The 27,253-nt window shown below is 49.7% G+C and overlaps 2 protein-coding genes across 2 annotated transcripts in view; one reads left to right on the top strand and one right to left on the bottom strand.

Annotated features, from left to right (window-relative positions):
• Adamts14 (ADAM metallopeptidase with thrombospondin type 1 motif 14) overlaps positions 1-9,057 on the top strand; it is a 64,706-nt gene extending 55,649 nt beyond the window's left edge. Inside the window, exons 16-22 of the mRNA XM_051186788.1 lie at positions 1,178-1,341; positions 1,887-2,055; positions 2,476-2,608; positions 4,277-4,484; positions 5,760-5,889; positions 6,578-6,688; positions 8,154-9,057. Of these exons, the coding sequence (XP_051042745.1) occupies positions 1,178-1,341; positions 1,887-2,055; positions 2,476-2,608; positions 4,277-4,484; positions 5,760-5,889; positions 6,578-6,688; positions 8,154-8,626 (1,388 nt within the window). The 3' untranslated portion in view covers positions 8,627-9,057. The remainder of the gene's footprint in view (positions 1-1,177; positions 1,342-1,886; positions 2,056-2,475; positions 2,609-4,276; positions 4,485-5,759; positions 5,890-6,577; positions 6,689-8,153) is intronic.
• A 7,963-nt stretch (positions 9,058-17,020) lies between these two features.
• Positions 17,021-27,024, bottom strand: Tbata (thymus, brain and testes associated; the record flags this gene model as incomplete). The annotated part of the gene is made up of 9 exons (XM_051186792.1): positions 17,021-17,270; positions 18,138-18,190; positions 19,425-19,569; positions 20,294-20,375; positions 22,124-22,300; positions 23,566-23,648; positions 24,418-24,618; positions 26,274-26,317; positions 26,765-27,024. Coding segments are annotated over 9 exons (1,131 nt in total), but the record flags the coding sequence as incomplete, so codon positions are not given.
• Between the last annotated feature and the right edge of the window lie 229 nt (positions 27,025-27,253).

Below are 27,253 nucleotides of genomic sequence, written 5' to 3'. Positions count from 1 at the left end.
GTGTACACACACACACACACACACACACACGTGCTAAACAATTACTGGTTGCACACTTTAATAGGTGAATTACACGATGTGGATTGCATCTCAGTTACAAACCCAAAAGCACAGTTTGGAGCCCAGCCTGGCAGCTGTGGGCAGTGGCTGCTTCTGCTGTCGGTCTGTGATCAGACCCCATAGTGAGGGTATATAGGCTACGATATCACTGTGGCATGTCACAGAGGCCTTTCCAGCCTGTTAGGCTACTCAGTCCTGCCACTTTCCATTTATACATCACAAAGACTAACATGAAATGCGGTGTTTCTTGGCAAGCTCAGCTATCACAAAAATGTTCCCAATCATTGTTCTAGATTATTATTGGTAACACGAGGAGCTTCCTGGAGCTGGGTCTCTTTCTAGGGCAGCTGTTGTGGATCCCACTCTGGCTTTGAGAGCACCTTTCAAAAGCCATACTACATCCACACAGTGGCCATCCAGGGCCTCCTCTACATTCTGAGTCACTATGGGGGGGGGGGGAGGAGATGAGACAGAGCTATCCTGGGTCCTGATCTCCTAGCAACAGCATCATGCCATTGTCAGATCTAATGACTACAGTGGTAGCAACTGGTGCACATCACAGATTGCTGAGGCTGTTAACATACATGAGTTCCTTTCATTGCCTTGGAGTATGTGTGTGTGTGTGTGTGTGTGTGTGTGTGTGTGTGTGTGTGTGTGTTGGTGGTGGTTAGGGGGGTTATTCTACCTGGGCAAGCAAACCTATGTGTTGGCTACAGCAATCAGTCTCCCTTTATAGAAGGTAAAGCTGAGGCTGAGCAGAGACAAAGTAACTTCTCTGTGACTAGCTTGCTCTTCTATGCTCTGTGCTTTGCTACAGATCCTACAGGGACAGCAGCACCTCTGAAGGCTGGGACTTTTGGAAAAGGTTAAAGGGAGTCTAGCTGTAGGTGGCCATCAGTCAGTGTGGAAGAGAGAGGTGATACAGGGTCAGTGGTGTACATCTGGGCCCAGAGGCAGGATGGGTTTGTGGAGGGCTACTGGGCGGCCCTGATGGGAGAGCTCAGGGGGATAAGTAGGCAAGGAACCTGAGGAGGGGCATCCTGGGAAAGCCGAGAATGTCAGAGCCACTGGCCTCTGTAGAGGGCTATAGAAAACTCTGCCCCTCTCCCCTGGCTAGCTGTGAAGAACCAGGTGACCGGAAGCTTCATTCTCAACCCCAAGGGCAAGGAAGCCTCTAGCAGGGCCTTCACTGCACTGGGCCTGGAGTGGGAGCATGCAGCAGAGGACACCAAGGACAGCCTTAAGACCAGTGGGCCCCTGCCTGAAGCCATCGCCGTGCTGGTGAGTGTCCTTGCCTGCCGTGACCTTTCCTGTCTTTTGTGTCCACATTTTAAATGGCCTTTCCCAGGTGTATGGGAGGCCAAATACAGCAGTTATATGCTCCCTGGCATGGCATGGTCTGGAAGGACAGCCCCATGAAGCTAGGGCTAGTTCCCATGTCCTTACAGCATCCCCCAACATCCACATGCATTGTGGCAGAGTAATATGTGTGAGGCCTAATGTGGTTTTGGGCCTTCAAGGAAGCTGGCCTGAAGTGACCATGGCAGTACCAGCCTCTGAGGTCCATTGCTGCCTATCCTCCCTTTCCTATTCCTAGCCCAGGGCTTATGGAGCAGGAGTTGATGATTCAGCAGATTGGCCTACAAGAGTTTTGTCCCCCATGTCTTCAGCCTGAGCTGACAACAAGGGGCCTTGGATAGGCTTTGTTCCTGGTATTGCCCACAGTGGTCGGTGTTCTGGAGGGCAAATTTTGAGGTTTTTGTTTTAAGACTTCTGTGTGACACATACTTCTGGCCTTGCGCTGCCTCCTGCTTGTCTCCCCTCAGGTGCTTCCCCCAGCTGAGGGTAAACCCCGAGGGAGCCTGGCCTACAAGTATGTCATCCACGAGGACCTGCTGCCCCTCATTGGGAGCAATAATGTGCTCCTGGAAGAGACGGACACCTATGAGTGGGCTCTCAAGAGCTGGTCTCCTTGCAGCAAGGCCTGTGGAGGAGGTATCAGCTGTTGTGGTCCTACAGTTCCTTGTGGAGAGCGGCAGGGGTGGGGGAGAATAGAATACAGATTCTGGGTGGGAGTCAGGAAGCGGTGTCTATTTGATGTGTCACTGCTCTTGCCTCAGTTTTTCCTTGACGATCTCCCGCACCCAGAAGCCATTCTGAGCAGGGCATTGGGTGGAGCTGGGGCTTTCAAGAGCAGGCTTCAGAGCAGGTTGTCTGGTCAGCTGCCCCAAGCCACATCTCCCTCACCAGTGCTGACAGAAGGAAGCATCCTCCAGGGAGTTACTTGTGTAGGGCAGAGTGTTGAGGCAAGGAGGGAAACAGGCTATCTAGAAAGTCCCCCCTAAGGACAAGAACGGGGCAGGAGGCCTGGAGCAGAAGGCCTCAAAGTGGCCCACAGCAGTGCAACCTTTGCAGGAATCCAGTTCACTAAATATGGCTGCCGGCGCCGCCGGGACCACCACATGGTACAGCGGCACCTGTGTGACCACAAAAAGAGGCCCAAGCCTATTCGGCGGCGTTGTAACCAGCACCCGTGTCCCCAGCCCACGTGAGTGTTCCAGGGGAACAAAGTCTGTCTCCTGCCTCTTTCCACCCTGGCCCACAAGGTAGCTAAAGTTGCTACCATGGTACTTCCTCATGCAGGAAGCCTGCAGCCAGGTACTTGGGGAAACACAGCAGCCCGCACAAGGCTCTGTGGCCACCCTCTGTGGCCAGCCATCTCTGTTGGGTTTCTTTATTGCCAATCTCCAGTGCCAGAAAGAGGATGGCACCACCTGGTTTGCCCCAACTAGCATTTTTTCACTGGTGGGGCATGAGCTTTCTGTTGGTGAGGTGAGAATTCTATCTATTGCCTTCTAGGAATCTAGCCCCCAGCAATTCCAATCACTGGTTAAGATTCCCTAGCCTTCGGGGAACAGGCTGTTTGGATCCCCAGGTCATGTTTTTAGGATTATTCAAGAGTGTGAAGGGAGGTACTTGAGCTGGCTTAAGAACTCCAGGGCCTCCCATCATTCTGTGGCAGTGCTGCCTGGGGATCCCCAGAGAGGTGGGGGGTAGCTGCTTGGTAGGAAACTGCAGAGGGTCTTCTTCACTGGGAATGGCTCCTGGCTAGGGACAAGGGCACCCTGGAGCCTGGGGGAATCTCCAGGGCTGGACATGTGATCTGGGGCTAGGGTGGGATTAATAGTTAACACTAGTCTACTGTGATTCCCTGTGCACTACCAGGCAAGGACATAGTGTCCTTGTCACCCCCTCTGTGTCCCCCTCCCCATTAGTTTATGCTGTCATTCATAGGACTTCCTACAACTGTGATTGTGAGGCATGCATGCAGGACTAACAGTCTAAGAGTCTGGGGTGGGTTATTCCCCAACCAATTTTAGGGTTTACTGGGGGATTTTCTTTCTTCTCCTCCTCTTCCTCCTACTCCCATCCCCTTTTTTTTCCCCCTCTTTAACTGTCTCATCTTCCCCCCCCATCTCTGGGGTGTGTGTGTGTGTGTGTGTGTGTGTGTGTGTGTGTGTGTGTGTGGTATGATAAACCGCAATCCAGGCCAGCTTCCAACTCTCAACCATTCTCCTGCTTCAGCCTCCCAAGTGTTGAGATTACAGAATATTTGACCACACCTGTTGAGATTTGTTCTTTAAAGAAAAAGCTTGACTTTGAGAACGTCCCTCCCACTCCAGTTAGCGAAAAGACAAGGAGCTGGGGCCCCTTCCCTCTACCCTTGGAATGCCTAGGCTGTTGCCTAATGTCCTTGGCTCTGCTGCTGAGAAGTTTGCAGACCCTCACTACATAGCTGCAGGTGCTGGAGCCCTGTGGGTGCTAAGAGCAACCTAGTAGCACTCTTGTCCCCACCAGAGGGAACATCATGAGAAGTGTGACTTTGGTGTTTGGGGGCACCCTTGAGGCTCAGTATCCAGTACAGTTCCTTCCTATGGTAGCTCTGAACTCTTTATGGGGTACTAAAGCAACCCCAATGAAATTATGGAGAGACTGAGGGTTGGTGGAATTAACAGCTACTCAAGGACACTAAGGGGCTAGGATTTAAATAGGTACCTTTCCCTTACCCAAGGAGACAACAGGAGAGACTAGCAACCTCCCAGAGACCACCTAACGAGGCAGTAGCAATCTGAAGCACATGCCTCCTTTGGTGGGCCCCAAAGGAAAGTGTCCCTACGGTCCCACTCCCCTCCATCTCTGTCCTGTCTGTCTCCAGGTGGGTGGCAGAAGAGTGGAGTGCCTGCAGTCGGACCTGTGGGAAGCTGGGGCTGCAGACTCGGGGGGTGCAGTGCCTACTGCCCCTCTTCAACGGCAGCCACAAGGCCATGCCAGCCAAGGCTTGCCTAGGTAACCGGCCAGAGGCCAAGAGGCCGTGCCTCCGTGTACCCTGCCCAGCCCAGTGGCGGACAGGAGCCTGGTCCCAGGTGAGTGGTCCTTACAGAGTGGATGGGAGCATGTGGGACAGAGATGGGTGTGGCTAGGGGAAAAGTCATCTGAGCTCTGGTGTACTGATGGGCAGAGTTTCTGGGCCCATAGTTGATGTGACATTTCTCAGAAGGAAGGACAGCAGCCCTCAGGCATGCTGTGCGTGCATGTTCATGGAGACTCCTGCCTCCGTTTTCACCTCCTCTGAGTGCCATGTCCCGATGTCACAGACGAGCAAATTAAGGCATGTTCTTATGTTCCAGAAATATTTACTGAGCAACAACTGTATGCCAGGTGTTATTCAAGGAAGGCTGGAAGCCCAATCACCGGGCAGGCAGGCTGCTCACTCCCATAGAGCTTTCAGACTAGTGAGAAAATAAGACAAACAAGCTAGCAACAGATGTTACACACCACAGCTGGACCTGCAAGGGTTACAGGGGATGTGACAGGCACAAGGGAGGAGGAGACATGAAGTCCCTGATTCCCTTTGGTTTTTCAGTGACACTTGTGTCTTGACTGGAGGTCACATGTCCCAGTACAAGTTCTTCCCCATCCTGCTAGGAGAGTTTATAGTCAGTGCCTACAAGTGACCCAGACACATTGAGTAATAGTAATAGGGCTTTTCCAGGGACTCTGACCTGCCACCCCCAGGATCCCCCCCAGTCCATTTACCACAGTCAGTAGTGTGTCAAATACAAGGAAGGTGTGTGGGTGGCATCAATGGCCTTGTACACAGAGGCCAGTTTGCCTTCTGTCCTTGAGTGATGTTTCTCCTGGGGCGGGGGGAGGAAACCCTGTGGACACACACTTGAGAATCCATGTTGGGTAAAAGGAGCTCCAACATTATTGAAGACCTGGTCCCTAGCTCTTCTGGTTTACAGAGTTAGAAGCAGAGCAATGCCACAGTCTGGGCTCCTGCAAGCCCCAGGTCATGTCATGTGCTAAGTCAGAACAGAGGAGCCTGCCAGAGTGAAACATGAAATAGTTGAGAATTGGGCATAGACTGGAGACTGAACACAGGTCACAGCTGATGGAATAGGGTCCCAGAAGCCCTCTCCTGAGATGTGTTCATAGTTCAAGTTGTGGGAAAATCTAGGGAGTTCCTTGCTTGGTGGGTCCTGGTGAGGCTACAGGCCTTGCATGCCCGTCTGATCAACAGAAGGCATAGCAGCCTTCTTGGTACTTTCTGTCGCTAAGTTCACTGCCCACTCCTCTCTCTCATATCTAACCCTGTGCCTGGCATTGTGGTTCTTGGCCCTCTTGTTCCTTTACAGTGCTCTGCCACCTGTGGAGAAGGCATCCAGCAACGGCAGGTGGTATGCAGGAACATCTCCAATACCCTTGGGCAGTGCGAGGGGGTCAAGCCAGACACTGTGCAGGTCTGCAGCCTGCCTGCCTGTGGAGGTAAGCAGATGGGGTGGGGAGACCTAGCCCAATTCTCTGGCCCTGACCGTGCAGCAGCACGTATCCTTTGAAAGTCCAAAGCATGATGAGCATCCCTAGTCAAACTGCTTGCCGATCCAGAACTTTTGGAGTCTGGGCATGCTGCCATGGATGGAAGGTTCCATTCCTGACTGCATAGGAGATGTTGTGATCAAAATATAATACCCAGTTAGTCAGCACCCTTGAGGAGGAAAAAAACGACCTTCCCAGGCCCTTCTACTTTTATATATAAACCTCATCTCACTTCCCAAAATTACCTGCACACTTTATGTGTAAGAAACAAATGGGACCATCAGGATGGCTCACTTGTTGCCAAACCTGATGACCTGACTTCAGTCTCGTTGGAAAGTCTACTTTCCAACTTGAAGAACTGACTTCTTCAAGCTGTCCTTTGACCTCTGCACATGCAAAGTGGGGCACACATACTCATGCTTGTACACATGCAACAAAATAGAAATAAACGGCATTAAAAAAAAAAGAAAGAAAGAAAGAGATGCACCCATGTTTAGACTTGGGTCTCATTAAGTCTTTGCAAATATTCCCAGTTTCAGGAGAAATAATTAAAATTGGAATGTTTCTGGTCCCAAAGCATTCTGGGTAAGGGATGCCCACCTGTGTGTGTATACTACGGCTCCGTCTCTGTTCACAGAAGATCTTCAGAACTCTACGGGGAAGGCTGATGTCTATGAGCGTGTGACCGAAGTGGGACCCTGGGAACCACAATACAGGCCCCTAACGCCCACGAACAGGATTTCAGCAAGTAAGCATAGCCTTTGGCCCTTCCCCTCCCCCAACTTTCCAGGGGGCCAGTGGAATGAACCTAGTGCCTACCTGCCTGGGTGGCCTCAGAGAGTATGAATAATGCCATTCTGGTCCATGCCCTCTTCTGTGATTTGCATTATCCCTGAGAGCTTTGCTTCTAAGTTTGGTGTTATTCCTATGGTGGACAAACTTGATCTACTCTAAAAAGAAATCACATAGGCTTCTGCTGCAAAGACATTGCCATGCTTGGTGACAATACTGTCCCACTGTTGTGAGGGTGTCCTGTTTTATAAATTCATAGAACATGTCTCAGAGTTCTGAATTCTGAATCCTGTCTGCTTCTACACTTCTGGGGTCTGCAGTCATAGATACTGCAGACCCGAGACAGTCAGGGAAGCTGAGAGAATGAACCATGCAGTGAGCTCATCACAGGGGTAGCCAATAATTCATTCTGTGGTCTCTCGGTTTTGTCTTTATGAATGAAGACTTGCCCTGTACCTGCTATGCTACACGCCCTTCCTAGGTTACCAGAGTCCTCTCTCTTACTCCCTCTGACTGGGGTCTTGCAAGATGATTTGCAGAAAGATCAAAACCCAATTCTAGTTAAAGAATATGACCTTATGCAACCTGTTGACCTCTCTGCCGCCCACCCTCCAAAATCTCTCAGAGCAAAAGCTGGCTTTCTGATCCTGGCTCTGGAGCTTTGGCGCCATCTACAGGTCACTGGCTTCCATTACTTCGGCTCCTGATCCCAGCCAGCAGCCCTAAGCACCAATTAGTACAAAGCTGGAGCTCTTGCCATCACATTCTTTCTAAAGAGCTGTGCCTGGACCATTCATAGCAGCAATTTAGAACACTTCAACCTCAATGTTCTTGATTGAGATTTTAGTGGTAGTGGCTTGATGCCAATCTGCTGGTTACAGGTGAGCTCAACAACCTTCTTTGCCTGACCATTGGCTGCAGGGTTCATTGGGTGGCCAGGAGAGGCAGGGGCTCTGGCTTCCTCCTAGAGCATAGTTCTCTTACTTGAATCTAGACTTTCAGTCCCCAGTCCAGACTCCCCAAGTAGAGCTTTTTGATGAAGACTGTGCATAGCTGAATGATTGAATTAGACAGAGACATAGTCATTGGGTTTTCCCATGCACTGGAAGCTGTTGGAGGGTTCATTAAAACAGGGCTGCCCTACCCCAGAGGTTTTGGTGCAGCAGGTCTGCATAGAACCTGACAATTAGCCTCACCACCAAGGTTCCAGCAATGCTAATACTGGCGATGGGGGGTGGGGAGCCACTTTAGTGTCTCTTCCCTGTGGGAGAGTTCTGTCCTTTTGGGTGGAACTATGGCCCCTCTGGAATAGGCTATGTAGCGATTCCAGCTAGGGCATAAAAAAGGAGGAAGGACTGCTGGTGGAGCAAGTCATAGTGTCCCCTCCTGATGGGCATCCCTCTGCCTTGGTGTATGTGCAGCGGAACACTGTGTGGGAGACAGGTCCATCTTCTGTCGGATGAAAGTACTGGACCGCTACTGCAGCATCCCTGGCTATCACCGGCTGTGCTGTGAGTCTTGCACCAAGAAGGCCTCAAGCCCCAATGCCAGCCTGTCCTCACTACCCACCTTCTCCATTCCTGGGAGTCCCTTGACAGAACCCAAGGCCACCCAGGAAGATGTGGAGTCTACAGGGGTGCCGACCAGAGTGGAAGACCATCGTCAAAGCCATCCCACACAGCTACCAGGGCTGGTGGACAGGATCTCCTCGGGGACACAGCATCCCTTCACCCCCCAGATGCTAAGCCCTAGCACATTTGAGGGCAATTCTGCCACCCCACCATTTTCAGGCTGGACCCAAACAGATGAGCCAGCCTCTGCGGGCCAAGGACAGTCCAGGGAGGAACCGGGACATAGAGGCACCAGCTTTCCTGCTACCTCCCTGGTGACTTGAACCCATCATCCCTCTGGTCATGTTTACACTCTGCTTGTGGTCCCAGTGACCCTGCTCAGAGGACTCAAACACAGGGGACAGGAAGTAGCACAGGTTTCCTTTTAAATTATTTGCCCTCTTGTTCTGTTTGGGGCTGTGATGCTCTTGACCCCATGACAGGGTTGGGGGAAGAGAGATCAGGGAATTCCCTAACCAGAAATACCTCAGCCAGCAGGGCTCAGGCTCCACCTCCAAGTGGCTCCTGAGATCCCTTCCTCCAAGCTCAATAAAGCACCTTCCCACAGACAAGCCATGGGGGGTGGGCAGTGTGAAGCTCATGCAGGGGCCTGTCAGAGATGCTTGCTTGTCCCTGACTTTGACTACCAGAGAGACCTACCTGCACAGCCCCCTCCTCACAAAGGTAAAATGGGGTAGAGGCTGGGAGAGGTGGGGATACTCAAAGACAGACTGGGCAGCAGTGGTGGTGTTCCCTGATGCAGGGTCAGACAGGGGAGAGAAATTTTTCTCAGGCCTGGCTCCTGTCAGCTGAGGGCTGCTAATAACTCTCTGACAGAGACTAGTTCACCTTTGCTGGCTGTGGAGCCACTTTTGTAGCTCGCTCTGTCCTTGTAGATGTCACTGCTGGTGACTTCAGACTTCAGGTTATAGACTGACCTCCATATATATATATATATATACATTTTTTTTTTGCTTTTTTTTTTTGAGACAGGGTTTCTCTGTGTAGCCCTGGAACTCCATAGACCAGGCTGTCCTAGAACTCACAAAGATCCATCTGCCTCTATCCACCCAGCTCTGACCTCCCAATATTGCATCCATGCCACCAGAGGAGGATACATAGCTTCAACATCCAGGAGTTTCCAAGCTAGGGCTTGACCCCTGGTTGGACCTGGAACAACTTCAGTCATCACTAGGACTTGAAGGAGGCCGATCCTGAAAGGTGACCACCAGGTACCAGAGAGATGTCACTTCCCAGACTGTACCCCTTTGTCATCACTCTGCTGAGGACGGCTTCTGCCGTCTTCCCTTCTGGATCCAGCTTGGACAGAATGTGTGATGCTCAGATAGTCAGGCAGGTGGAAGTCACTAGAGTCCACTCAGCTGGACCTTGTGGATGGCCCAGGCAGGATGCCAGCTGCTGCTCCTGGTTAGGGTAGGAAGGATATGCGAAGCCAAGCTCACCTTCCATGGCCCTCTGGCTCTCAGGAAATAGCCTAGATCCTCACTTTCAGGGTCAGTGGAAGGAGTGCTTATTTGTCCCCCTTCCCCAGATGGAAGAAGGAAGCCTTGTGCCCCTGGCCTGCGAGTTCCGTGGGGAGCAGGGATGCTGGGGACTCTGTGCACCTTTCCCATCACTGCTCTCCCCTTTGCAGGTGGCTGGGGCCACTCTGAGTCAGTCCTGTGTGGACTAGCCTGGAGATTCTGACTTTTAACATGTTACCTATTTATTAACATTGCTCTCAGTGTTTTGTCTTGGACTCCAAAAGTGGTGCTGTGGGGTGTGTGTGTGTGTGTACTTTAAGGGCTGGGTCCAGCAGTTATAAGATAATTGTAGGTGGGAGCATAGAAGGAAGAGCCACCAAGGGGCTGATGGCTTTGGGCAAGCCACCACACAAAGGATGGTGATGGCTAGGCGGTATCTTTGGGGGCCCATGGCCAAAAAAAAAAAAAAAAAAAAAAAAAAATTGCAACTCTGCAATGGGTGGTTGCCTTGGAAGGTGGTGGTGAAAGAGTTCTTCCCTGGAAGGATCCAAGCAGAAGCTGGATGCCAAGCAGCAGGAAGGGTTGTGGTGCATCTTATTGGGCAAGAAGGGCTGTTGTGAAACTCACTGTGCAATTTTAAAGTACCAGTACATTGGGTTGGATTCAGCTTAGTTGGTAGAGTGTTTGCCTGACATGCAAGAGTCCCTGGGTCCCCAGCTCTGCAGAGGTAGGGGAGGGGGGGGAGAAAGAACCAGTCTGTGACTTAGCTCCTGTTGGTAGGTAGAGTGTTTGCCTTGCATGCCCGAGATCCTGGGTTTAATCCCTAGCACTGCCAAGAGAGAGGGACTGGATGGGGTTAGGGGGCGGGGATGATGAAAGAATCAATCCATGTTTTGCTTTGTGTCTGTCAGACATCAATAATCTGCCACTACACTGCTCTTCCCTGGCATTTGTGGGAGCCTGGCAAAGACCATACAGACACCCAACATTCCCAACCTAGAGCACCTGACTCTTCTGACCTGCAAGGACTTTTTCACACCTGTGTGGACAGGGCAGGCTTCACAGCCAAGCTCCATCTCCACCACTTTGACAGAACGCCTGCTACTGAGATCTGTGGACGCCACACAGGCCTGGGGCTGCACATCTCGGAGGCCTGACCTAGGGAGATGGTGTTAGAGGCCCCAGCTCTAGCTATGGTCTGGCTTATTGAACAGGGCAGAGAGACATGTAGAACACACCATATGTCCCCAGCTTGAGCTAACAGCAGACATTATCAGTTCATCATTGTACTTTTACCCTGAATTGCTCTAGGCAGTGGCCAGTGGGGTCTGTCTCGATGTTATACAATGGGAGAAAACTTTACTCAATCAGCATCTAGGTTTCAGTGCCCCAGGCAAGGAAGAGGCCCAGAAACCAAGGGACTTCTGGGGTTCCACACATCCTTGGGGCCCACAGAGTCCATGCTGGGCATGAGGCCTTGCCAACAGGTCCTGAGTTCTAGCATTCTTGGGGTCCCTGAGCCTGTCTGTACACATGAACAGAGAGTGGGCTGGGGGTATGGCTCAGGTGTTAATGCTTTTATTAGCATGCTGACAAGTTTCTGTCAACTTGACACTGACCTAGACTTATCTGGGCAAAGGGAATCTGGGTTGAGGAATTGTCTCTCCATCAGATTGGCCTGTGGGCATGTCTACGGGGTCACTTTCTTTATTAATGACAGGAGAGAGCCTATACCACATGGACAGTTCCATCCCTGGTTAGGTGTAAGAAAGCAAGCTGAATAAGCCAGAAAAATGTTTTCCTTCGTGGTTCCTGCCTCTGCTTTTACTTGACTTCCTGCACTGACTTCTCCAGATAACTGATTGTCATCAGGGCATGTAAGCCCAAATAAACCCTTTCATCCCCAAATTGCTTTTGGTCAGTGTTTTATAAGAGCAACAGAGAAGCAAACTAGCATCTAGCATGCAGGAAGCTGTGTGTTCCTTCACCAGCATCACATTATGGAGATGTGGTACTGTGTGCTTGTAATCCTAAATCCTAGCACTTTGGGAAGTGGAACAAGAGGATCCTAAACTTAAAGTCATCTGATGTTATGTAATTCAAGGCCAGCCTCGGATACTTGAAACCCTACCCTAGAAAGAGATGGAGATGGGGAGGCGGAGGGAGCATGGTTTTATCTTGACTACCTTGAAAACAGTGTAACTGAAAAAATGTCACTGAGCTTCCTGTGTGACTATGGGAATAGCTTCCCTTCCCAGGGGCTTGGCTACTATTGTAGGCAACTGAGCTAGGCTCACCACTAGGCAATGGTGAAGCCAAGAGACTTGGAAAGCACCTGGGAGCTTCTCCCAGCCTGGAAGCTGCTGGTGCATGATAAGACCATTGAGCATGGGGTGTCAGAGGGCTGAGTACTCCAGAGTGGGTAGCCAGGGTTTACAGCAGAGCTTAGTGGGGCTCTGGAACTTCAGGCGAAACATGAAGACAAGGGTGTATTGTTGCCTAAGAGCTTTTGCCAAGAACAAGAACAGAGCAGACTCAGCTCTGGTGTTACATGTTCAGCACAAGTACTTCAGCCTTCTCTGGCCTTTGTTGCTTTTTGATCTGTGTGCTGATTAGAAGCATGGGCCACTAATGCCTATTAAATGCAGCATGTTCTATGGATTATCTCTTTGAGTCCTCATGGTGAGATCACTGCTATTGTTATGCCCATGTGCATAGGGGTCCAAGACAACCTCAGGTGTCAGTCCTAGCCTTCCACCTTGTTTGAGACAGGGCCCCTTGCTATCTACCACTCTGTGTACCAGGATAGCTGGCCCATAGGCTTCCAAAGAATCTCCTGTCTCTTTCACCCATGGAAGTGCTAGGATTACAGATGTACACGGCTGTGTCTAGCTTTTCTGTGGGTTCTAAGTATCCAAACCAGGTCATTCAACCATCTCCCAAGCCCACAAATTGTTTCTTTAAGCACCTTATCTAGTTATAACATGAATACCCACCTCCTAAAAGTTCTGCGTAAATTAAAGATTTAAGAATTGAAGATAAAGCCAGGCTTGGTGGTGCATGCCTGTAGTCCCAGCACATGGGAAGTAGAAACAGAAGGATCAGGAGTTCAAGGCCATGCTCCAGAACATACTGAGTTCAAAGACAGACTATGGGACAGATTTGCCTGCCATTGGTAAAAATGTTTCTCTGTCCCTTTCTCAGCTATTGGAGTGGAACAGGGAGGGCCCAATTGTTGAGCAAGCAGACTGGGTGTGAGAAGCAGGACCTGGAACATTCCTCTGTGTGTCCACAGAGCTGTCTTCATTGTAACACTGTTTTGCCATCTCTTCCAATCAATACTCTCCAAGGTGTGGACAGAATGTTCTAGTAGTAGCAGAATAGATGAACTTAGGTGATGCAGAGAAACATTTTATTTAGAGTAAGTGGAGCTTTTTAATTTACATTTTTCCATTTCATATTCTTCCCTTCCCCCAAGTCCTTACAGATCCTCTTCCTTTCCCTACCCAATTTATCTTTTATTTAAAGCGTTTATTACATTTCACTGAGTGGGGGGAGAATGTTTGGGGACACATATGCTATGACACAGTAGTTGTAGAAGTCAGAGAACTTGGAAGTAGTTTGTTTTTCCTTCTACCATGTAGGCCCTGAGGAATCTAACTCTGGTCATTAGGCTTAGCAGCAAGTGTCCTTACCCACAGAGCCATCTTGCAAGCCCCAGAACTTATTTTTATGTACAGGAGAAACTTTTACAAACAATACACCAAAATAATGATGTGGGGAGACTATTACTTGGAATGGAATTGCATCTAGGAATAAAATGTAAAAAAATATTTATAAATTTAAAGAAATATTAGGAATTGAGTAGATGATCAGCAAGCACTTGTAACAAAATTTATGGTGGGAAGGTGGGCATGGTTCATATTTAGGAATGAGAATAGGACAGAACTCTGATGATAAAGTTTCTAATTCTAGAGCCTTCTCTCTAGTGACCTACTTTTAGGTTAATTCTGGGTTCTTTTGTGGACATTTGATGTAGAAATCTATTGCTACACTTGTGATGCTTATCCCCAGAGAACCATAAGCAACAGGCAAAAGTGGGACCCACCTAGACCCCCCCATCAAAGGAGTAGATACATCAACAGTGTGGTCTAGGACAGGAAAGGGGATGTAACTCAGTGGTAGAGTGCAGCACACTTTTTATTTAGGTCACCAACCAGCTCCCAAATCATGACACAGAGATTTTTATTAGTTTTGAATGCTCAGCCTAGCTTAGGCTTGTTTCTAGCTAGCTCTTTTAATTTAACCTGTTTCCCTTTATCTACCTTTTGCCTGGGCTTTTTTTTTTTTTTTTTTTTTTTTTTTTACTTTTCTTTCCTTCCATATGTCTTACTTTCACTGCTCCTTGTGTCTGGCTGGCTTGGCACTTCTAAGCTGTGTTCTTAAACATGGCAAAGATGGTAAAAGTTTATGTAAAAAATAAGCATAAAAGTTAACACTTGGTTGTTTTTGTTGTTTTGTTTCGGTTTTTCTCCAAGATAGGATTTCTATGGTAGCCTTGGCCATCCTGGAACTTGTAGAACTCAAAGATTCACTTGACTCTGCCTCCCGCATGCTGGGATTAAAGACCTGTGCCACAACCACCCAGCAACACTTGGTATTTTCAATGTCTCAAGTATGGGAACGAATGTGGGAGAATCAGGGACATAAAGTGGGATATGTCTAGCACTTTGCCTCTAAGGAGTGGTAATGACCACTGATAGAATTCTGTTCCAGGACCAGCACAAAACCTTCCCAAGGTCATCTTGTGCTTGGTCCAGTGCTTATCTTCTCCATTAATCAGTAGTGTGCCACAGGACCAGGCTCTGACTGGACAGAGCTGGGCTTTCTGCAAACCTTGGAAGAGGAATGGACATCCCAGATAGTCACCCCTCACCCTGCAAATGGTTAAACCTATTCAACTCCAATTAAATTACAAGGGGCTCTCCTACCTCAAGATTAGCTCACTGATGGATTCCAGTTGTTGGGGGGTGATGGGAACTTTTGGAGTTGGATGGGAACTTGAGGACTAGCTGGAGGATGGCTCCCTCAATGGAGGGAGCATGTTTTCAGAGGCTGTGTCTTGTCCCAGGCTCCTCTCTGTTCTCCCTGCTTCTTGGCTGCAATGAGCAGCTGCCTCTATTCCATACTTTTATACACCATGGCATTTTGTTGTTATGATGTTCTGCCTCTCAGAACTATAGCAGGGTAGCCACTGACCAGGGACTGAAACTGTGAACCAAAATAAATGAGAATCCACAGTGACAGGTATTTACCCCATAGCAATACACCTTGAGAAATTAAAGGAGCCAGGGTGTTCTTGTCAACTGTGATTTTTTTGAAGCAAGTGCTGTCTAGGATTCTTTTACTATGTGGATATTTTACAGAGCATGTTAGTGAAGGCAGGTGATAGTATTAATGTCCCCTACGCTATGAACAGATCCTCTGTGGGGCTCATACCTTGATGAAGCTGTATGGTTTGGGCTGGAGATCTTGACTGCAACATCAATAATAACAGGCGACAGAAGACTGTGACACAGGTCACAACTTGTTCAACTCTTGAAGATGTTGTGCCAAGCAAAATAAACCTGACACAAAAAGACAAAGAGGATTCTACTAGCAGACACCTAGGAACTGCTTCCCTCAGACAGAAAATCAGATGGTGGTTTCCAGCAGTCAAGAACATGGGAATGGGAGCACACTGTTTTGTGGATGCTGTGGTTTGAATGTTTCTCCCCACTCCAAAAATTCTTCTGTTGAAAGGTGATAGTATTAGATACTGTCCCCGAGGTGGCGGCTGGTAGTATTAAGAAACTGGAACTTGGCCAAGTATGGTGGCTCACATTTTGTAACCCCAGCTCTTGAAAGGATTTTAAGTTCGGAGCCCATCTGGGCTAAATGGTGAGCCCGTCTCAATTTGAAAACAAGGCCTTTGGAAAGGTTTGGGACATAAGGGTTCTGACTCCATGTAAAGGAAGTGAATAGGCACCATTCTGCCATACATGGCATACACAAGGTACCATCTAAGAGTGGCAGTTCCTCACCAGATCCCAAACAACATCCAGAGCTTGAAATGAACTTCAGTTGTCTATGAATTACCTAATCCAAGGTATTTTTGTGGTAGTAGTTTACCAGACAAGACAAAGACTTCAGGTGCAGAGTCTCACTTCTGCAAGATGGAATAGTTTCAAAGATGGATGGAGTGATGGCTCCACAACGGAGGGACCGCTACCCTTCTGTCTTAGTGTTCTGTTGCTGTGAAGAGACACCATGAGCACAACAACCCTTATAAAAGCATTTAGTTGGGGCGGCTTACAGTTTCAGAGGTTTAGTCCATTGTCATGGCAGGAAGCATGGCAGCACAGACAGACAGACATGGTACTGGAGAGGTAGCTGAGAGTTCTTACATCTGATTCCACAGGTAGTGTGTGTGTGGGAGAGAGAGAGTGTGTGTGTGTGTGTGAGTCTGGCATAGGCTTTTGAAACTTTAAAGCCCACCCCCAGTGACACACCTACTAATCCATTCATATAGTGCCACTCCCTAAGCATCTAAGTGTATGGTCTTTGAGGGCTATTCTTATTCAAACCACCACACCTTCTGGGTGGCTAAGATGATAGCTTGCCTGTTATATTTGACCACATTTTCCAAAAATGGATGAGGTAAATGTGGAAACAACTAGTGGCAGAGTGGTGATAAAGCCAGAGAGGCAGCATTGGGCACATGTGTTACTTATACCACCACTGGGGGTGGGGGTGGGGTAAACCAATAGGATGGCTAAGGGCTTTACTATTGAAAGCAGGAGCCAGGGATGGTGACTTCCTAATGCTATGACCCTTTAATACCCTTCCTCATGTTGTGGTGACCCCCAGTCATAAAATTATTTTTGCTGCTATTTCATAACTGTAATTTTGCTATTGTTGCAAATTGTACATATTTGATATGTGCCCCCCCAGAGGAGTTGTGACCCACAGGTTGAGAACCTCTGATCTAGAATCAACTACATGATAGGCCTCTGAGCATGCCCATGGGAGATTATCTTGATTACATTAATGGATGGGATGATCCTTGTTAACTTGTGAGTGGTACCCCAGGGTTTCTCCATGGGAGGGCACTCTTTTTCTAGAGTAAACCATCCAAACACAGACAGTCCTGTGGGAGAGTTGAACTGTCCTCATTCAGGGAAGGCAGCCTTTTATTTAGTAGAGTATGGTTGGAGACCAGGGGCTGGTGTTGATGTGGAAGGAGAGGAGCCCTCCTCCCCAAGTCTAGAAGCTGCCTTTGAGCTAGGCAGAAATCTCTGTGCTCTGGGCTGTGCTCTTCAGCTCTCAGCCTTTGACTTGGTCGTTTTCTCCTCTGAGTCCTCACTGGGATGCAAGCGGAGGACTTGAGCTTTGCCCATGGACTCTGGAGGATGGGAGAGGCAGTGGCAAGAGAGGAAAGAGCAGACAGGGAGGTAGGCCAACATCATGACCAGCTTTGCCTTCAGTTCAGTGGGAGACCTGGGACAAGCTGGCTCACTTCTGTGAGCCATAACACTCCCCAGCCCTTTCTTATCTGGATACCAAACATGAGTCAAGCACTTACTGCATGCCAGACACTTTGCTGGGCCCTTGGGATGCTACACAGCCTGGCAAGGGAGAATCATGCCCATTGTTGACAAGCATTCTCTCCCCTCCAGCTGCCACCTGCCCCCATACTCTTTGTTCTAAGATGCTATGTCCACTGCAGGGGCATCCTTTCTGGGTTCCCTTGTCCCTTCTTTCCATCCCCATCCCCATCCATGCCTTGCAGTGACCACAGGAGCATACTACATCCTTCTCATAATCGTCTGAGTATTCTATGCTCTTCAATAGGCTGGCCCTGTCTTGTCTTACCTTATACTGCTGCCCCCCACCCACCCAGAGGGCTCAGATACCCTGGCCAGCCTGTTTTTCTATCAGCACATCAGGCAAGAGGGAGCTCTTCTAGAAGGCTGACTCTGCGCATCCCCAGGTGGATGCTTCTGTGGCTCAGGATAGGGAGTCCCTCTCCCCAATTAATTAACCTGCTGTCCTCCTGGAGGTTCTTTCCTTTGTACACTTCCTCTCTAAGATGTAAGCCCCATGACTTGTCCCAATTCTTTCCTCATGACTCCCCAGAACCTGACACATAGTAAATATGCAATAAATGTTTGCTGCCTGAAGATGTGACCCAACTTCCTTGGGTAGGAATCCATCCAGAGCTGGCCTCAGTATGCCTCCAGAATAATTAACTCCCTTGGAAGGCTCTTACCTGGCTTTTCTGTCTTGGATAAAGGTGGTGTCTTCGTCTTCTTCAGGGATGGACTAGAACCAAATACAAAAGACAGGCTTGGGAGGCTGAATCTAAAGATGTCAGGTTGGTTATTAGTTGGGAGGTGTCATAGGTGTGGTCAACCACCAGCTCCCAGAAGAGGCAGGACATCCTCCTGAAGAGCTGCTGCAGGACTGTCCATAGATGGGCCCAGATAGTGTCCTGCACCTCCAAAGCAGGAAGCAGACAGTTGTGATTCTGTGTCTGCTGTAGCCATGGGGATCTAAGGTCGCCTTGTCTGGGATAGCCAGGTCTACAGCCTTTCCCTTGCCTGTCAAGCTGGTTCTGGACAAGCAACTAATGTCCCTCTATCTCGTGTGAGCTGTAAGCTACTATTAGCCTACATACACCCACATCATTTTCCCTACAACTCTGGCAAGAGGCTTTAGAGGGTCTCTTCCTCTGAGCACAGTGATGCTTGCCTTCCCTGCCTGGCTCTCCTTCCATTTTCATATTTACTCTGTTGCAGCACCTAGGGCCTGTCTAACTTGCCTGCCAATGAACCCCAGTCCTTGATCTTCCTTTCTTCCCTCAAGTAGAAAAAGAAAATCAATCCTAGGGCCCGGTTGAGAACCTATGCCCTAGGGCTGAGGTTATAGCTCCAGGGGGAGAAAGCTGACTTGTGAAGCCTTGGGTTTAAAAGGGATATGGTGCTACACACCTATAATCCCAGCACTCAGGAGGCAGAGGCAGGAGGACTAAGTTCAAGGTCAACTTCAGATACAAAGTAGGTTTGAGGCCAGCCCGATCCACAAAACAACCACCCACCAAAATATATCTCCCCCAAGTTAAGCCACTTTCTCAACCATGCTCCAGCACCCCAAAATTTAGTTCCTGCAGTCTGCTCATTCCTGACCACCAGGCCAGGACACCTCCCACCTCTTGAGATGGGCTTTTCCCAGCCTCTCAACTTTGCCATTTCCAATCCTCAGTGTCCCGCTTGGGAGGTGGCTAAGCCATAAGGCACTTGCTGTGTAAGCATGTGAGGACCAGAGGTCCTGCACCTGTATGGATGTTCTCCTCCCTGCTGCTTGAGGCAGGCTCTCTCCGTTGCATCCAAAGCACCCTGATCCATCTAGTCTGGCTTTTCTCAAGGATCCTGCCTTCTTTTCCTACGGCTACAATGCTGGAATTACAGATGGGTCACTGAGCCAGGGAGGGTGGATGCTGATGGCCAGGGCATGGTTCTGGGAACAGAAGGGCACAGGTGAGGGGCCCTGAGCCCACCTGTAGGTTGCCTGTTGTGTCTCTTGAGGAGGTTCTTGAAGCTCTTGGAGTTGGTTCAAGAGCTTCTCTTCTGGGATGGAGGGGAGTGAGTTGGGGATGAGGTGAGCCACCGCTGTCTGCAGAAGGCCCAGTGCCAGGTCTTTTTCTGAAAACAGCACAGGGCAGGGACCTCAGCCCTACTCCTCTCCTATCTCATCCAGCTAGCCCCACCCTGGTGAAGGACAGCTTCCTTTAATCATCCTACTGTTTGTAACTCTGTGCAGAGCCCTCAGCCCTGTATCACCCTTTCCTACCAGGAAAGCCCAGATGCACTTTGGTTTTGACCTCTTCCTCCCACTCCCTTCTCCCGTCCTCCCCACTCTGGTAGCACATTTGGAAATCTGGGTTTTACCCCCACCCCCACCCCCTTGCCTCCTTTCTCCCACCCCTTCCTCCAGAGAGCTTTTTTTAAGCTCCTTCCCTGGGGCTTTGCCCCTCCCCGCAGCCCCTCACTGTTCCAAAGCAGATGTGTATCTGTGGGCTCAGCGTACAAGCCTGTGTGTTCTTGTGTTTGCGCCTGTGTGCATACGCGTCCTGCCATGGTCAGGAGGGGCTGGGGCTCCTAGGAGCAATCTTTGGCTCTGTCCCCCTCCCAGACACCTATGTCTGAGGTCAGTACTCAAAAGGGGTCCCCTCCAAGAAACAGGGCCACTGAAATGCTGCCGAGAAGTAGGGGAGGAGGGAGGACAGATGCTGGGAACCCTTTAGAGTACTTTGGGACTCCCAAGGAGAAGAAAGACCTAGTGACATCCGTCCGACAGGGTCAGGGACAAGGGCAAGGTCTTGGCAATCCCTCAAATAGAGAGAGGGCCACACCATGTTGTTCTCACCCTTTGGTGGAGCATAAAGCAGCCAGAACTGGATAGCACTTAGAGAATCCGTTTGTAGAATCTGACAAAGAAGCTCCAAGATCTGTGTGAAAGAAGTCAGGCTATGGTCAGAGGGTGCCCCTGTCACACTCTAGCCAGGGAAACACAGCCTCCCCCCCTGACATGGGGTCCCTGGGTCACATGTTTGGCTAACGTGGTTCCCCCTAAAGGTTCCTCCATGAGACCTAGCACTTTTAGGAGGGGGGCTTTTTCCTCACAATTGTCCTTAGGATCCCTGCTGGGCAGGTAAAGAAAATGAGGCCTCAAGAAAGGAAGGCACAAGATGGGGACTTTAGAACAGAATCAAGCCTCAGATATCTGAGAGGTGAGACCTCTCAGCCCCATAGTCTCCACTGGGATGGTTGGAACCTAGGGCCCCTCACTGGGACAGCAAGATCAGAGCTGGCCAGTCACCTCCTCAGAGACGCACCGAGTCCTGCATGCTGGGATCTTTTGGGTGGTGATTTGGGGTACCCCGAGGGCCTCCCCACCCAGGAGCTCCAAGAATCTGGGGATGTTTGCCAGGAGGTGGGGGACTCGCTGTAGGCAGCCTTCTGGCCAGAGTGGACTGTTTCTGCCAAGTGCCTAGTGAGGGGTTCCATCCAGTGAAGTAGCCGGGACTCTTGGCTCCTAGCTGCCTCCTCAGCCAGTGGCTTCCCCTGTCTCCTCCAGTCAAGTAGCAGCAGTATAGAGTCCAGCTGTGTCCTGGATGTGCTCTGGGGAATTCCTAGGCCATGTTGCAGGTGGCGGCTGTAGCTATGGAGGGCTGGAAGGGGGACCCGTGGTGGGAGGTAGATCTTTGGGAGTCCTAAGAAAGTAGGGTTCGTTCCCTTAGCACTTTCCAGGCAGCCTTCCCAAAGACCCAGAGGGTCTATCAGACCCTGGCAGGCCCACCTTATCCTTGGTGGAATAGGAACTGGCTTGGGCTACTCCCTCAGACCTGTAGCTGCTAGATGCCCACCCTAGCCTCCCCCCACCCAGCATCCACTCGCAGCTCCCACCCTGAGTTGCCCTTTGGCCCTTCCCCATTCTTCCCATACTCCTTACCTGCCCTGGGCCCCCTCCCCACGAGACCTGAGAACCTAACTCCAGGTGCGGTGAGGCCGCCCTATGGTGAAGAAAGTACCAATTCTAGCCTGGCTGTGCTGGTCGTCTGTTGGGATTCATGGCCACAGAACATTACCCCAAAGGGTCTAAACTTCTTTGTCTGTTGAGTGGGGATCCTGAGATCTGTCTGATCTACCCATGTTGCTGGGCCCAAAAGCACTGCAGGGAGAGGTGGTAACACATGTTTGGGGGCCACTCATGCACTCTCACAGGGATCGCCAATGTCCTCATCCACTGTCAGACAGTGGGGGCTCATTTCAAGCCTTGGTGAGAAAACAAGCACAGGAAGCTGAGTTCAGGCCAGCCTTGCAGGTTGTAGATTGGGAATGCTCTGGGCAGGCCCTTCCCTCCTAGGTTCTCAGTTCCCTACTGCTTTCTCAAGAACAGTGGATGTTGACACTGGGAAGGTGCTTCAAGGGTAAATGCAGTAACATACACATGCTCCCAATAACATACACATGACTTACACAGAGAGGGTCAGGATGATGACAGGCTGTTTAGAGGCAGTGGAGCTCAGAGCCTAGGATGAGGACTCCTGGGGCATGGGTTTTCTGGTCTTACAGTCTTAGGGGGCAGTGTATCTGGGGAAGCCCCCCTAAGGCAGGCCAGAAGGATGCTGGCTGGAAAGCCTGGGAATCTGGAGGCTGAGACCACTGTAGTCCCTGCCTCAAGAGTGGGGCTTACCAACAGCTCCTGGTCCTGTAGAATGGAGGCTTGGGCTCCTCCATCTCTGCCAGCAGGGTGGCCCCGCTGGCCCTGGCGGCTGCGGCGGCTGAGGGCCTGGCTGGAAGCTGGGATAAGCCTACCGGTCTCAGCTGAGTACTTTGCACCCTGTTCCCTCAGAGGAGGCTCTTCCTTCAGCTGGAAGGAAAGTGGCAAGAGACTCTAGGAGCCGGCGAGAGTGGGAGAAGCCAAAGGGGGAAAGATGAAGAGGTCAGGCCACACCAGATACTGCCTTCCCCAGATCCCAGAAGGGACCTGTGATCTTATTAAGCCATCTGCAGCCTGTCCTGGGTCCTCTTTCATTGGTCCTGCCTCCTCCTGAATCCTAACTCAGCATCCCATGGTTGAATGAAGATGCCCCTGGTTGTCTTTGTTTTCTCCCAGACACAGGTCCTCTTCCAAATATCAGAGGTATAGGAGTTAGTGACCTGTGCCCCAGTGTCAACTCTGTTTCTTAGCTCTGCTGCTCCTATGTCTGAGGTCTGTTCCTCACAGTGTAACATCCTTTATTCTCTGCCCCTGCCTCTGTGTGTGTGTGTGTACGTGCTGCAAGCATGCACATGTGTTTTTGCATTTTTATGTGTATACAGACACACACACACATATATATATATATACAAGTGTGTATGTGTGTGATCACAGGACAACCTCAAGTGTCGTTCCTCACCTCTTTTTTTTTTTTTTTTTTTTTTTTTTTTTTCCTGAAACAAGGTTCCCTCACTGGCCTGGAACTTGCTTGTCTTTCTGCCTCCATAGAGTAAAGATTACAAGCATGAATCGATATGCCAGGCTTTTTTTTTTTTTTTTTTTTTAAGATTGTTTAATTTCATGTGCGCAGTGTCCTCTGTTGATCCCCTGGAAGTGGAATTACAAATGTTTGTGAGCCACCGTGTGGATTCTGGTAACTGAATCGATCCTTTGTAAGAGCAGACAGCTCTCTTATCTGGCTAGAGAGCCATCTCTCAGCCCACCCCACCCCCACTCTTCAGGCTTTTTTAAAATGGGTTTTGAGGATTGAACTTGGGTCTTCATGCTTATAAAGCAAGTATTTTGTTTTGTTTTTTTAGATAGGGACTCTCTACATAGACCTGGCTGTGTTAGAATTCACTGTGTAGACCAGGCTGGTCTCAAACTCACAAATTTACAGATTCAAGTACCTCTACTTCCTGAAAGGTTGAGGGCATGCTCCATCATGCTCATAAGGTAAGTGCTTGTCTTTCTTTGGCAAGTGCTTCAGAATGAGCTGCTTTCCCAGCCCTTGACATCCTTTCCCTGCCCTGGGAAATGTCACCTTCATTGTCACCATCCTCCCTTAGAAGGGTCCCCTTCCATGCCAGCAGCAGAGCTTTGGAGGGACTCGGGAAGGCTCTCTTTCCAGGCTCACTCCTTTGTTCAGTACCAACCTCGTTGGTCCTTGTCTCCATTTCCTTAGTAAAGACAGCCACTCGGGAAGCTAGGTCCTTTAGATTCTTCTTCCAGGAGGAGTCTGAGAGGACAGGACAAGATCTTGGGGGCCCTGTTTGCCCTCCATGTGTCATCAGGTCTGGGATGGAGGGGAAATGTTCTAGGCAGAAGTGCCCACCCCCAACTTTGCAAGCATTAGAAACCACCATGGAACAAGGGTTGCTAATTTGACAGTCTCCGAGTCCTCTCTGGGGGATGCTGGAGGAAGTCGGGCTACTGTGTCTAAATGTAAGTGGTTTGATCTGGCTTCTCTTCCCTTTTAGATGCCTGGAGCCAACACTGATATTCGGAAAGATGACATGCCTGTTGTTAAGACAGTAAACCACTCTCTAAACAGGTATAGTGTTCTACAGCCAGCCCTCGAACGTCTCTGCCCTGTGCTGACTGTCACCCTGTCCCACAAGATTTCTACCACACCCTACCCTCCTGACTTTCCCATACCCTAGCAGCAGAACAGTATGGCTTGGCCTCCAAAATTCCTACAACACTGCAGCTGGAGGTCTGGATAAACTACTACTTGAGTGTACATGTCACTAAATATTACAAGTGTCACTCTCTAGCTCCAAGTCACATAACTATACCCAAAATCAGTGTGAGTCCTGTTGTTATTCCTCAAAAACCTTAAATCCAAGCAGAGGCATTTTTTTGAGGGCTTGGGCCTGGAGAATAACAGATGAAATTGGCCCAGGAAATGAAGAGCAATGGCCTTTTCCTTCTCAGACCCCTGACCAGCCACACACTTTGGGAGAATTATGAGCCCCCAGGTAGACAGGTGTGGCCAAAATACCCACCAGAAGAAAGCTGAGGGTTCCGATTGGACTGTGGGTCCCCAATAGGGACAGAGATTGTGGGCATCCCCATCAGAGAGCTGGATAAGAGTGCAGACTGAGTCAAGGGTGCCAAAGAGAACTCGTCCCTGACCACGCAGACAGGCTTCCCAGTGAGATCTGCAGAGGAGATAAAATCTGTGAGTCGGGGGCCTGGTAGACTCCCTAGGAGCTCCAGAGGGCTAGAAAGAGGTGGTGAGGGGCAGGAAACCCTTCAGGTCTTCCTCCTCCTGTAACCACAAGCTCATGTCATCAGACCAGCAGGCACAGTCACCAGTGAGTTTCACAGAGGCAAGACAGAGTCAAGCCTTCATGGGACCTCCTAAGGTCCTTCTGGCTTCCTGTGACAGAATTGTAGATGGCTTAAAGATGAAGACTCTGGGGGCCAAGGAGATAGTTAAGTTGGTAAGTGTTTGCCTTGAAAATGAGAGGTTTTGAGTTTAATGTTGGCACTCATGGTTTTTAAAAAGGGCTGGGAAGATGGCTTAGTCAGTAAAATCATTTGCCATGCAAACGTGAGGCTCTGAGTTTGAATTACCAGAACCCATACATAAATGCCAGATGCATAGTGTGTGAGCATCTGTAATCTAGTGTTACTATGGAGAGATAGGGGTAGAGACAATATACAGGAAGCTTGCTGGCCAGCTAACCTGGCATATACAGTGGGAAAACAAAGATACTCTGTATCGGACAAGGTGGAAGACAAGGATTGATTCTTGAGGCTGCCCCCTGACCTCCACACACACATACCTTGGCATAGATGCACAAACATTCATACGTGTGAATGTGCACACACACATACAAAGCCATGTTGTGCACGTGCATGCATTCATGTATTCATTTGAGAATCATGTATGGGTGCATTCATGCACATTTGTGAGTGGGCAGGTGAAAGCTAGACAAAAGCCTTGGTTGTTGTTCCCCAGGCACTATCTACCTTATTTTATGTGAGATAGAGTCTCTCCTTGGCCAGCAGCTCACCCATTTAGCTTGGATGAACATAAAAATCCTCCTGTCTCCACCTCCCCAGCTTAGGCTACCATGCTTGGCTAGACCTTGGCTGCTTTGGTCCCAGAATCTACTGGCTTCTCCTTGTCTTCTCTCATGTCTTCTAATCTCAAACTCTTAATCCAAAACTCTGATCTCTTGTGTCTTCATAATGCATTGTTTCTTCTCCAATGGCTCTCACAGTTGTATCTCCCCAGCCTGTTCTGGCTGTTTCCTCCATCTATGACTCCTCCCCACCTCTATCCCCTCCTTCACTGACCCTTGATGGCTTCTAGGATTTGTGTACTCTGGTTCTCTAGTTGCTCAGTCTGACCATTAAGAAATGATGGCGATGCCTCTCTGCCCTATATTTCATCTTCAGTCAGTGCTCAAATCCTAGGAGTTTTCCCTTCTGTACCTCTAGACTAGAACTATGGAATCTTCCATAGCTTGATGGTTCAGCTTCCACCTGAAGCTGTTACCCTCCTAATAGCCCCACTTGATTCAGTGAAGTAATTGTTATTATGAATTTTAGATAGCCTCTCAGGTGGCTCAGGCTAGGCAGGACCTCTTAAGTAGGGTGGCCTTAAACTTGTAGCGATCCTTCTCCTGCCTCTGCATTCCAAATGTCAGGGTTATAGGAGTAGACACCATGTCAAGCTGGGGTGGCCTGCAGCACCAATGGCCTGCAAGGTCCACCTGATCCCGCTCCAAGCCTCTCTGAGACTCTTCCCTTCTCCTTCTGACTCTGCTCCAGATTTACTTCCTTTAGTCTTTCTCAATATCATATCATTGACTAGGACTCTTGTGACAACCTTTTGAAAGTGGTCAACTTCCCATCTGGAGCCTGACAGTGACATCTAGTCTATGTTCCATCCTTCCCAGCTGGATGTCAGCTCCAGGACAGCAGTGACAGTAGTCTGTTCTGCCTATTGTCATGTCCTTGGAGTCCAGTCAAGTGTCATCCTATAGCTAGCTCACACTCTGTAAATGCTGCAGATGGATGGGTGGGTGGGTAGAAGGATGGCCAAAACGATGAGGCAGCATGAGTCAGAGGTCAGAGCATCGTTCTGGGGTGGGACATTCTGACTCGGGGGAGGGAGACTCTGTAGGAGACCTCTGATATGCCCTTGCAGAGTGCTTTTTCCTTCAATCCCCCAGGTCAGTCCTGGCTTGGCCACTGGGCAGCCTTGAGATGCCCATCAGGCCCCATGCTCTCTAGACTTTGCCTGGAAGTGGGTAATAATGCATGCCTTTATACCAGATCTCATGACCAATTGGTGATACTCACTTCTGCAGGGCCCTATAGCCAGATCCTGCCCACTTGGTCCTACCTTGGATGTGTGTCACATGCTGTGGTTGGGGGTGGTGCCGGGAGAAGAAAGAATGGTGGCTGAGGCGTCCAAAGCGATAGGCACTTGGTGTTTGGGGCTTAGAGGTCTTCAGCTCTTCCTGGATCAACTCAAAATCCACAATGCCTGGGACCACAGGCTCTTTCTGGAATCCAACATCCCCATGGCTCCTTGGTAAGTGCTCTGGTTTCTTCTCAGGCTCTGGCTCTGCCTTTGGACTGAAAGGGAATGGTTAAAGAGAGACAAATGGTGTTTACTTTGGCACACCAGGCCTCAGGACCCAAGTGCCTATCATGGAGGCCAAGACCCAGAGGCTGAAATCTGCCTTCATGGCACTCCCACCCTATGGCCCCCAAAGCTTGGTTCCCCCAGAATCCTTTCCCAGTGATGCCATCCGGTCCCAGTGAGTCTCTCTCTGTCTTCCTAAGATGCCTTGGTAGGGAGCTGGGGCCCATCTGTCA

The sequence above is a fragment of the Phodopus roborovskii genome, unplaced genomic scaffold (genome assembly GCF_943737965.1).
Source record: "Phodopus roborovskii unplaced genomic scaffold, PHOROB, whole genome shotgun sequence".
NCBI lineage: Eukaryota > Metazoa > Chordata > Mammalia > Rodentia > Cricetidae > Phodopus > Phodopus roborovskii.
This window is presented reverse-complemented; position numbering and strand designations above follow the sequence as displayed.